This window comes from Amblyomma maculatum, chromosome 4 (genome assembly GCF_055883805.1).
Source record: "Amblyomma maculatum isolate TAMU_Amacu chromosome 4, ASM5588380v1, whole genome shotgun sequence".
Lineage (NCBI taxonomy): Eukaryota > Metazoa > Arthropoda > Arachnida > Ixodida > Ixodidae > Amblyomma > Amblyomma maculatum.
The window spans coordinates 103,385,324-103,397,995 of record NC_139347.1 but is presented as its reverse complement, the minus strand read 5'-3'; the positions used below and the strand labels follow the sequence as shown (position 1 = coordinate 103,397,995).

The 12,672-nt window shown below is 43.9% G+C and overlaps 1 protein-coding gene across 1 annotated transcript; it reads right to left on the bottom strand.

Annotated features, from left to right (window-relative positions):
* Nucleotides 1-690: 690 nt before the first annotated feature.
* On the bottom strand, nucleotides 691-3,080 carry LOC146191895 (uncharacterized). Its single transcript, XM_084600394.1, has 4 exons — nucleotides 2,768-3,080; nucleotides 2,023-2,220; nucleotides 826-1,266; nucleotides 691-779 (listed from the first exon to the last, which is right to left on the bottom strand). The coding sequence occupies exons 1-4, from the start codon at nucleotides 3,078-3,080 to the stop codon at nucleotides 691-693; spliced, it is 1,041 nt and encodes a 346-aa protein (XP_084456520.1).
* Between the last annotated feature and the right edge of the window lie 9,592 nt (nucleotides 3,081-12,672).

Below are 12,672 nucleotides of genomic sequence, written 5' to 3'. Positions count from 1 at the left end.
TAACACCGATGCTGTGACCATTTATGCCAAATACTTCTATGCACTGCAATGTTTAAATGGCAATGACAAGATTCAGGCTACCTAGGGTAAATCTTTTGCTGATCCTGCTACCAATGACCTTCTAGAAACCCAGGAACTGCTGCGTAGTCTTTGTTTATACATGCATGAAAACTGATGCACATGGTGCAGGTGTAACAGCTGTAGCGTCCCACAGGGCAGATGCATGGCTTGTTCATTGTTGAAATGGGCAAGCATTTGAGTTACTGTGTATACTTCTGCGTGATAGAATGCAGGATCTTTAAAGGAGTTTATAGACCCATGTTTTCTCGCAGTCTACCAGGCCTCACACGGGTCGCCACATATTTTCATCTGTTGCTCGGAGAACACATTTGTAGAGTGAAGGAATTCTCTTTATATTTGTTGACTAGAGTTCATATGTCAAGTTGTGTATACTGTTTGACAATTTCATATATAAACATGATCTCCACATGATCTTAACCAGCCATGTTGGCAGAAAAAGAGTGCTGCATAACCTTCCTACCACTTATTTGGTTGTGGTAGCTTGTCAGACATGCAAGCAGATGACCAACAAAGCTGTGTGTTTGTGCACATAAAAAGTACTTAAGTACTTATTGTTTGTATGCGCATTCATTCAGACAGTTTTCAGTTTCATTGAGGTTACGCAACTCTTTATTTTGCTGCCTCTCGCAGCCTCTTTAGTTGCTCAAGCTTGATATTTCTTTCTATTTCAAGCATTTCAATCTCAAGTTCATTTTTTTTTTTTTAGAGTTTCCATCTCCAGCTTATGTTTCTGCTGGAGATTATCCATTTCCAGCTTTTTTTGTTGGAGCTCGAGTGTACGGATGTTCTCTTCAAAAATCTTTTTCTTTTCTCGTTCATCCTGTACACTCTGATGGTCCTCCACCAGCAGTTTTATGCGCACATCGTGCTCCTCACGTAAGAGAGAGGTTCTCATACTGTTCTCCTCCTCGAGGGATTTTTCGAGTAGAGCCATGCGCCCTCTCGGTATCCTGCTATTATCAGCAGAGGCCATGGTAATAGGAGCGGTGGACCTGTTAGCAGGCCCAAAAGCAGAAGCATTGAAGCAACCCCCTGCAATGATGTTTTGCATATTGTCGGGCTGCGTGGCAGATGAAGATGCACTGCTGTTTTCAGCAGCTTCTGGAGCTGCTGTACTAGCCCCACTTTCGATGGTATCAGCTGGTGATGCTTGAACATCGACGATTGGTTCCCGATTGTCATCATCTGTATTAAAGAAACAGATGATATATGTGGGTCAAAATAAATACAAGCTCCTGAAACACTCCCTGCCTAGCTTATTAGCTGCACATATGTTATCTATGGTGGGGAACACAAAAGAGTGAAATTGAAGTATTCGAATTCATGCAAAGGATAATGCGAGCTGCATGTCAGGTACAGTGAAACTCCTGTTTTTCATGATCTAACAAAGCAGTCTTGAACCAGAAAATGACACAACTGTGGCATGTGTTGGTAGGGGCAGTGCCATTCCTGTAGTTAGTACTGAAACTTCATGTACTAGAATCTATGTTCCTTGTATGATATATTCTGTGTTATAAATTATGCACAACTGGCCATGCCAAACTGTATCACGATTACAATGCAACTAAATGACGGACACAATAAAGGTATCTTGCTGCACTTAACAATGCCTTTTCATTTCTAATGCTCATGCTGCCTGCATGAAAGTTACTACACAGTGTGCCTATGTGCACATTGCGGTCAGTGATGCTACTTAGAAAAAGTGTAGTTATTTCCACCCTAATGCTCCGTACACTAGATAAGCATCAGCCAACTACAGAGATGAGCACATCCGTAAGCAGCAAAATTTAAAGCTACAAAAACGTGAAGTAAATTCTCTGCTGTATAAATTCACGTAATGTTCTTAAAATTGTGGTCGGACATAGCTCTAGAACGAGGCGACAAATGCCCCTCAAAGGATACAAATGGTTTCTTCAACCTTCAACATGCGAAATGCTTTACCTGTGTAGTCAAAGCCAGTGTCACCTGACCCATCTACCATGGGCTGCAAAAGCCTCATCACGGGCAAGCTGTCAACTGGTGGCAGATCATTAGCCCCATCTGAGTCGTATTCATTCTGGATCCGGGTACTTATGTGGCTGGCGATTGCCACCACTTGCTCGCTTAGGGGTGACATCGCAGCAGGTGCTGATCCTCCTCCTAAACAGAAAAAAAAATGTTTAGACATATTGAAGCAAGTTTTAAAGCAGGAGAATTACCGACATTCTCTATTGTTTTGTCTCTTATGCCAACTGTTCTTAAAGTGATCCCATACAAAAACGAAGTACACTGCTACATTTACACGCCACTGCCAGGTATAGAATCTGTGCTCGCATGTGACGGCAGCTTAGCGGGCCCAGAGCATTTCATCGATTCACGTTAGCCTCAATTTCATGAGTGTTTATGCTCTAGTTACGCAAACTTCCACGAGAAGACGCAGCTGAGGGCAGAACACTTGCCTTCCTCCCCTAACTACTCAAACTACTTTGCTGTTTATCCGAAAGCGGATCATTCACGTGTCTGGCTTTCCTTTCTTTCACTCACGCATTGCAGTGCAGCGCGTCTGCTCCGTGGAAAACGTGCTTCCGAGCTTAGTAGAAATATATGGAGCCACTGCTTACGGCCCAGTTAAATTATGCACAATAAGATGAAATTTCATGCACTTGTCCAAAGCACAATTTATGTAGGCCTTGCTAACAGCACTTACCCGTCTTGTGGCGATCTCTCCTTTGCTTTGCAGCCTCCTCTTTAGATTTTTGCTTCATGTTATTCCAGCATTTTTTCAGCTGGTGTTGGTCGCGCCGGGTCACTCCGTGATTGGAGTTAAAGAGCCGCGCGATCTCAATCCACACTTTGTTTTTCTTCGCTAGCGAAGCTACGTCAGTCTTTTTGCACTCCACGACGTGCTTATGCTCGTCAACCAAACTTGTCAGCAGCGCTCTCTCCTCGTGGGTGAAGCGAGGGGCTGCTTTCCGCTGAGAGCCGGAATCTTCTTGTGACGAAGCTGAGGGTTGAGACATTGTCACCTAGCTTCTATAGCACAGCTTCGTAAACAGTACGGTGTTCTAGAAGGGGGTAGTAAACAGCAACCGAACTGATAGAGATCGGTCATCTGCGGGGCCGGTTGCCAACCAAAAACATCATTCATGTGTACTCGGCGGGTAGCGCTGATATACCATTCCCGCTGTCAGTGTTTATCGGCAAAACTCATTCATACATACTGTTCATTTATGAAAGCGAATTGAAATACACGGCTTTATTGCCGTACAATGCGCATTAATATATTAATGTGTTTGTTACTCTTCGCCTCAGACGACCAACGTGCCCGTCAAGTCAAGCACGTGCTTGACTTGACGGAGCAAGTCGGGGTGAGGGTCTATGAAACGCGCTGGCCGACTTGGGCGTTTTGAAGTCGGCTTGGTGCTTAAAGCTGACTTGCTCAATTCAAGTCCAAGTGCGTTTCAAGTTAGATCTCTGCATTCGGCGGTAAGCGTCCTCTAAATTTTCTTTTTCTTCTTCCTACAGCCACAATAACAACAGCTCGTGATTTTTCGCTGCAGAATACTAACGCCAGCGCCGATTCCGGATTTTCGGTGAACGGGCATTTACCGCTCTCGCGTTACAAGAGATCAGAGTGCGTAATTAGTTGCATGTCTTACAGTAGTGAATGGAGCACGAATTCCAGTGGCACTGAAGTCCTTTAAAAAACTGGGCAGTACCCAGTTAATATAATTGGTTCACAGGAAAGGAAAGGCGCAATAACTGTCACACGCCCTGTGGACAACTAAATCGCATCATCAGCGAAGGGAGGAAGGTTGGAGTGAAAGTAAAAAGAGAGAAATGCAAGTCATTCAGTGTCTAATTTTGCGCAGCGTAATATGTCTCAACTGCCTGACCGGAGTCGATGTACACTACGTGTTTTGATATCCCTGCGCAGACCCGTGCTGCGAAACCATCCGCTGACTCGTGGCGCAGCCTAATCCCCTTCAGTTCTAGTTTTACTCGTGTTTACCGCCTTCCGTTCTACGCTCCTTTAAACGTAGCAATCCAGGAAAAAATAGAAAAGGCGCGGAATTTGAAAGAAAAAATTTTCTATGCTTCCATTTTTGATGGCGCCTTCTAAGAGCCGTGTTTGAGTTCCTTGATATTGACGTGTATGACTTCGCTACCCGTCAGGATAAATGTATTGTTGAGACGCTAGTATTAGCCAAAAAAAGGTCAGACTACTAGGACTACAAAAATATACAGTAGGACTCCTCTGGTTTTTAGCCTTACTCCACCTGTGGGGCTGCGTCGGCTTATCGATCTCACAAGTCTTCGCTCTACGATTGATATTCAGCGTGGAGCCGCTAGCAATCCCATTATTAATCAGGACAGACGGACATTATTAATAAAAGACCCCTATAGGGCTTCGGCACTCAGCCTGATTAATGAACCTGACTTAACACATTGCGTGCTGCTGGGCCCCAAGCTGCCTCTGACGTCAATTAGGTCCTAACCAGTGTGAATTCGTTTAGGGAAGGAAAGGTTAGCGCAGTGTTCTCAAAAAGGCAAATTTTTGCTGGGTGAGAGCTTGCAGAAAATTTGTTCAGCTATAGAAGCTAAGCAATGTTAGACCGTAATGCTCCTTCACTACAATAATATATGCCATGCATCACGTATTGAAACTCAGAAAGCTCTAAACATTAATAGAAAAACGCCCAGCACAATCAGCGAGGTCGTTAGAGTACATAAGAGTCTAAAACTTGAAGTGAAATATTGTCAAAGTAGGTTTCCTTCGCATCATTCGCGTTAAGAAATCACAGAAAAAAAAATCGATCTTCTTGAAGACACAAGCATGAAATTGAGGGTAACAGTATATTCTCTACGGAAGTATAAGGCTGCAGCAAGACTCACTCTGAAGAATTGATTTAAGAGAACTTTTAAAAGGAATCGGTACAGTTGGCATGGCGTAATTTTGCAGCGTACACTTTTAGCGGATGTCACAAGGAAAACATAAATAAGCGACTATTCCTTAACTACCATCTACTCATGCCGGAAGCAGGCAAGAATAGTTATATATTTTGAGACCACTCTAGAACGAAGCCATTTCTATCAAAAAATAATTCTTTTTTTTTTTCTGGGATAACTTGCGGGGCCATAACGTGAAAGGTCCTGATCTCCAAACCCGCAGATAAATTTTGGATATTTTTCACAAGTGCTTCTTGTGCATGCCTAGAAACTCTCGTTACAAGTGTACCTCTTTCTTTCGGAACGAGAAGCCGATGACAAAGTGTGGCTCAAAAAGAATGGGGAGCGCAGGTCTGATTGAGGGGGATAAGAACCAGATCAATAAATTGTCTTTCACCAATGCGACTTTCGGTAACAAATGAAGCAACGAGGAAGCTCAAGGCTGGCATTAAAAGTAGAAATCATGGTCAAAGGCGTTCGCCAAGTTCATTAATATGAGCCAAGCCCGGAAGTCCTCTTCGTGGTTGCGAAACCGTAGATTGAAAACGTCCGTAAAGTAAAAGAGGACGTTGCTTAGTTTCAGGAAATCGTCCCACCGATTGTAAGTGCTAACAGTCTCGTACGATCACTTCGAGGTCTTGTGGTTGAAGTGTTCCTTGTTTTAAACACTGTCAAATATAGTTTATAAAAAAGCATCTTGTGCCCTTATCAGCAACAATAGAGAAAAGGGTCTTTCTGCGCCTTACACTACAATGAGGAGTCAATAGCATTGATTCAGTCGTTCAGTCGTGTCCGACTCTTCGTGACCCTATGGACCATGTCACGCCACGCTTTCCGGTCTCTCACTATCTTCCTAACATCACATAACTTCATCTGCATCCAGAGGATGCCATGTAACCATCGCGTTCGCTGCCTACTCCTTCTCCGGCGACCCTCAACCTTTCCCAACATCAAATGTTTCTCCAGCGACTCCTCTCTTCTCATCAGATGACCAAAGTAGTTGAGCTTTAACTTTAGAATTTGACCCTCCAATGAGCAGTCAGGGTTTATGGTCGACAATATCGACTGATTTGATCTTCTGGCAGTCCAAGGAACTCTCAAGAGTCTCCGCCAGCACCACAATTCAAACGCGTCAATTCTTCGGCGGTCAGCCTTTTTCACAGTCCAACTCTCGCATCCATACATCACAACTGGAAAGACCATAGCACGAGTTATACGGATCTTGGTTGGCAGACCAATGTCTCTGCTCTTTACTAGGCGGTCAAGGCTAACCATTGCTCTCTTTCCCAGAAGCAGGCGTCTCCTAATTTCATGGCTGCAGTCTCCTTCCGAGGTAATCTTGGAGCCCAATAAGAGAAAATCTGTCACAGCTTCCACTTCTTGTCCATTGATGCTCCAGGACTTGATAGGGCAAGACGCCATGATCTTTGTCTTTTTAATGTTCAGTTTAAGCCCAAACTTCTCACTCTCTTCTTGTACGCGCATCAGAAGTCTCTTGAGTTGCACTTCACTTTCTGCCATTAAAGTGGTATCATCCGCATATCTAAGGTTGTTGATACGTTTTCCAGCAATCTTCACTCCAGCTGAAGACTCGTCCAGACCGGCCTTCCTCATGATGCACTCTGCATATAGGTTAAATAGGCAGGGCGACAGTATGCAGCCTTGCCTCACCCCTTTCTCAATCGGAAACCAATCAGTAAGACCATGCCCAGTTCTGACTGTGGCCTCTTGCCCTTCATACAGGTTCCTGAGGAGACAGATGAGGTGAATTGGAACTCCCATCTCTTTGAGAGCTTGCCACAATCTGCTGTGATCTACGCAGTCAAACGCTTTCGCATAATCAATAAAGCAGAAGTAGATGGGTTTCTGGAACTTTCTTGCTTTTTCCATGATCCAGCGGAGGTTGGCAATTTGGTCTCTAGTTCCTCTGCCCTTGCGAAACCAAGCTTGCACGTCCGGAACCTCCCGATCCACATACTGCTGCAGCCTACCTTGGAGAATTTTCAACATCACCTTGCTAGCATGCGAAATAAGCGCGATCGTGCGGTAGTTGGAACAATCTTTGGCACTGCCTTTCTTTGGAATGGGGATGTAAACTGACCTCCTCCAATCCTGTGGCCACTGCAGGGTTGTCCAAATCTTCTAACATAATGTATGCAGAATGTTAACAGCGTCACGGTTGAGGTTTTGAAGCAACTCAGCTGGAATGCCATTAATTCCGCTAGCTTTGTTCTTAGCAAGGCTGGCTAAGGCCCATTCAACTTCACTCTTCAGGATGCCCGGCTCGAGATCAGTAATCACAACCGTCTTATATTGGGTTTGCACATTCAGGTCCTTCTTGTACAGTTCTTCTGTGTATTCCTGCCACCTCTTCTTTATCTCTGGGGCTTCAGTGAGGTCCTTGTCTCGTTTGTCCTTTATCACGCCCAACTTAGCACAGAAGCTCCCTTTGATATCTTTGATTGTCTTATACAGAGCTGTTGGGTTCCTTAATTGGCTGTTGTCCTCGACTGCTTGGCACTGTATGTTCAGGAAGGCATTCTTATCTCTCCTTGCTATTTTCTGAAAATCCGCATTGAGAACCTTGTATCTTGCCCCGCCGGGGTGGTGCAGTGGTAAGACGCCCGACTACTGTGCCGGAGTTCCCGGGATCGAATCCCGGCCTCGGCGGCTGCGTTTCGATGGAGGCGAAACGAAGTGGCGTCCGTGTGCTGTGCGATGTCAGCGCACGTTAAAGATCCCCAGGTGGTCGAAATTACTCCGTAGCCCTCCACTACGACCCCCCTTTCTCTCTATCCACTTTCACTCCCACCTTCATCCCTTCCCTTACGGCGCGGTTCAGGTGTCCACAGAGCAAGTGTGACAGATATTGCGCCTTTCCCTTCCTATGAACCAACCAACCAGAACCTTGTATCTTTCTCTTTCCCCCATAACTTTTGCCATCCTCCTTTCCTCAGCTATTTGCAAAGCCTCTTCAGATAACCAGTTTGCTTGATGGCGTCGTTTAAAAGAGGGCGATTATTTTCACTTAAAGTAACGTTTTCAATCCTCAGGTCACTTATGTAGAATGCCTGGCTCGTTTGGTGATACAGCAGGTATTTGCTGAATGGTATACTTAATTTGGGGGTTGTCACAAACAGTATGAACTGTCCTTGCTTATGCATTGTTTTTCTATACCGTCCCATAGTTCAGCACCCGGTTTCATGTGGAAAGTGGAGCGAATCCGGAAAAGTATGAATCCCGATTATCAGTCGACATTAACATGCATGACTTAGGTCCTGCATGTTAAGCTTTCTGAACACTCAGTGTAACTCTATTTCTAGGTTGTTTCGAAAAGAAGTGGTTTCGAAAAAAAGTCAGAAATCTTGTACTAGGATCCAGTTCCTTTTATCTCCTACTTTAGATGACTCGATACTTCTGATATCAAACTAGCCAGATGGCCCCCGAAGGCATATTAAACTCACCATCAACATTAACAAATTATTCGAAACACAAAAATGCTAGTATAACGCCAAGACTCTAGACACTCAAGACTGTAGCGCTGGAAGAACGCAAAAAAAAAAAAAAAATAGAACCTTTACTGTTTGAATGATGACTTCCTTCAATGGCTAGGATTCGAAATATAGACTTGATGTCAGAATATAGAATTGATGTCAGAACACCCCCGAAATTTTCTGAGTGCTACAGCGACCTCTCCCTGCTCCCGTCTTTGGGCATTTATTACCGTTTTTTTTTTTCGACCGGTGGCTTATAACACGTCCCTGTAAAAAATATTTCTGCTCACGCATTTGGTGCGTAGTATGCCAGTAAACACATTCGTAACCGAGATCAGTTTCTTACGGGATAAAAAACAGGTGCGGGATAGTACATGAGGAACAAAAAGAGCAAGAGATAAGAGATGAGTAACCGGCTAATTTTGAGGGAAACGGGAGCGAACACTGGGAAGAGAAATAATGAACCGCAATATAAAGTATCTCGCGAAAACAAATAAGAAAGAGAGAAGCAGGCTGAGAGAATGAATCATGAATCGTAGCAATACTATCCCGAGGGAACGGCAATGGGTCTACCGGAATTTCGATAACAAATAACATCTATGTTGCAAATATTCCTGATGCAGTCACTGGAGGCAGTGGAGGTGACTGCAGGATGCCTTACCTGCATGGGCATGAAGCGATCACGACTCATTCACGCCAGCAAAATAAGATCTGCCATTGTTCCGCATTCGGCTACAGGACACAGCGAGGCTCCATTTTACCGAATGCATCCCTCTCTTCCTGTAGTATTTTCTCCCGTTCCACTCAGTATGCAGCAATGTATGCAAGCCGCGCCGCATTCAATTTCGGTTTGCCTTTATCTCTCCATCTCTCTTTGTCGCTCAAATGAGGTGGAATATTACGCGGCGGTGTAGTGTATTCCTAGAACGTTTCCATCATCTGTGCTAATGGAATATCCAAGGAAGGCGCGATACTGGCTCTGAGCACAGGAAAGGCTCTTATTTGCAAGCCTGTTTGAAGAAGACTGATCGTGGACGGTTGACGAGTTTTGGGATTCATGCTAAGAGCTCCGCCAGAAAGTGAAATGGAGCGGCGCACGTGTGTATGCTTGAATGCAGAAATGTGTAAAATATTTCGTGTGATTTCTTTCATTTCGCAGGTTTTCCTAATAGCTATGTTAAATGCAGCGAAACCTGACGCTACAGCTTGTAAAACCGAATCATCACAATTGCAAATGTTCGGCATTTGATTCTAGGCATGCAAGTTTCATTCAGAGTGCATTGTTCACGCACGTTTGGGTCTTTTAAGGCGGAATAATACCTTAGTAGATGATCTCCAAGTAAAAAAGAAAAGGTGACTGCAGAAAAAATGTTTGATAAAGTAGCACCGGATGCGATAAAAAGAAGAAAAGCCATCATATGTTCTTGCAGTCTGCGGTTGTTCCTTGGGGATTAGAGCGAGCGGAAGGGCTCGGTTACAGGCTTTGTCGCTGAAAAACTTTGGATCTGTCATAACCCCCAAATTCTCAAGCAATAAAAAATGAACTGGAATTAACTGCCACATCTGTCGCATTCTTATTCCCCAGTTTTAAATGCGTAAGAAAAACGTAATTATTGTCAGCTACTAAACTTTATATTTAATTTATAGTAGATATCTTGTTTTAAACGGGTCTTCAAGAATTCTTGATGGCTTACCAGGATCCTGAATTTATTTCCTAACTGGCATTTGTGTTGTCTCTGCAGTAGATGATTCATTCTGACATTTGGCCAGTGTACAATATCTGAAGCTGCCGATTCCGTAAGTGGGGCACCATGCTTGTGTCTGTGTCGGCACTTTATGATCTATCGGGAGATGATATGTCATGTACAAACTTAGAGGAGCAACTAACTTGAGCAGCACTTTTCAGAAACTTAATACAACCCATTGGGATCCTTGCCTCCGAAATCCCGCCCTCTACTCATATGCTATGCAGGCACGTTCGTGCGGTTTGCTTGAAGCAGGGCTTTATATCGATGTCCGGTTATCTTTGAAATAATGCAATAAATTACGAGCCTATGCGTATGGTATTTGCAACCCGAAATAGAACTGAAAACCAATGTGCTAGCCCATTCACTTCCCACATACCTAACCGCGCTGAATCACCCGTCATTTTTTTTCTTAAGCACCAAGGTGCCTTCTTGCATCTTCATATTAAGGAATGTGATGGCTGCCAGTTTTCCTGTTTCTTGAACGGAAAAAGAGAATATTGCTACGAAGATGACGAAGCGGGCAGTGGCGCGGGGCGGACCGCTCGCGCCAGGCCCGCTGGCCATTAAAGCATATTTCATCGTCATGTCTTCACTTCGTAATGTTTCTGTTGTTTCGCCGTGTTTCATCGCTTGCCATATGCCACCACGTAACAATATTTTACTCACAAAGAGATTGCCGAAAGAAGGTGCGTGGAGGGCGGTGACTGATTGCCTGATGTAGGTTATGGATTGGGTGGCTAAACGCACAAATGAAAATGCTGGGCCTCGCTAGCTCTGGTCTTTTTCAATGCATAGCAGTTCAAAAATAAACGAAGATATTCGTTTAGAAAAGACGAAACAAGAACGCTGCATGCCGTCTTGACAGAACGTGCTCCACGGTTCGTTTAAATATGTTTCCAAGCATACAATGAAACAATTTTACCATGATTGTTGCAGCAAATTGAAATGGTCCGTATCCTTGAACACGAATATTACAAAGTAAAATCTCGTTACAAGAGACACTCGGTTATAAAAAAACACTTGAAAATGGCTTCGTTGGTTTTCCTATCTTTGCCATGTTAACAACACTGCATACAAGAGATATGGTTACAAGATACACTCTTTTACTAAGAACAACTTTTGCAGGTCCCTAAAGTAAATTCTTCAGTATTTATAAGCTACACAATTAACCCAGGTACACTCATTCAACGCAGCTGACTCGTACGAACTCGTATGTGCGGTAGTTTAGATTCCCTTATCGAAATTCTGTTTCATATCAGTGTCCTGTTTTGTTGCAATATGTCAGGAACCGAGAAGGAGTGCCTCCTCTCTCTTCATTGGGAAGTCAAAATGTCCCTGCTGTTTCAGTCACACAGGAATGTGACGACAGTGGCTGAAAAAATAAAGGAATTTTGACTTCCCAGTCAAGACAAGGCACTCCTTTTTTGTTCCTGACATACTGCAACAAAGCAGGACACTGATATGGAACAGAATTTAATTAAGGGAATCTAAACTGCCGCACATACGAGTTGGTAAAAATTTTTGGTTACAAGGACCTTGGTTACAAGAGTGTCTCTTGTAACGAGGTTTTTCTGTACATATTTTGCGCAGATATTTTTTCGCATAATACAGAGACATATTAGTATGACTGAGCTCGGGCTACCAATAAATGCTCCGTTGGAAATATGACGCCGGAAACATTTAACTTTATTTAGTATACTCTCCACAATGTTGCTGAAGATATGCTTGGTGGGAAGCGGCAGTGTGAGTTTAGCTGTTTTACCGGAATTCATTCTTTCTGGTTAACATCCCTGCCTTCCGCCCTCATTTTCTCCCACTCCTTCTTTATACAGTCAACGAAAATTTTGCACCTACAGTTATTGCCCTAACTGCCAAAATCTACGGAAACGTTTTGCGCGAAAATGAGGGCATCGCGTGCGTTTCCAGAAAACACAAGAACAGCGTAAAGTGCGAGCGTAAAGAGCCGAAAACCGTTCGAAATCGTTAGAAAGATGAATGTTCGAGATGAAAAACAAAGAAAAAAACAGGAATACGCCTCGCTTCGCTTAAGAGGTTAACGGCAAAAGTTTGTCCTCCTTCTCTTTTTCCTCTATTTTGCGTCTTTGTGTACTCGTTATAATTTTAATACTTTCTTTTCTTTGCCTTCGTCGTCGGAATTTATGGGGACATCGTCCTTACCGCGGGAATTATGTTGACGTCAGAACGTATTGCGATTATTCGCTCGCGCATCTCGCGGAATCTAGCAGAATTTCGCTGACACATGTCGGGAACACATCTCGCAGACGTGTAGTGGAGGCCAACTGGATAATTTCGACTACCTGGAGATCCTTAACGTTCACTGACAAATCGCAGCACAATGACGCATTTGGTTTAACTCCTAAGACGAAGCCTGAGCGTCCCCTCAATTCAAATTGTTAACA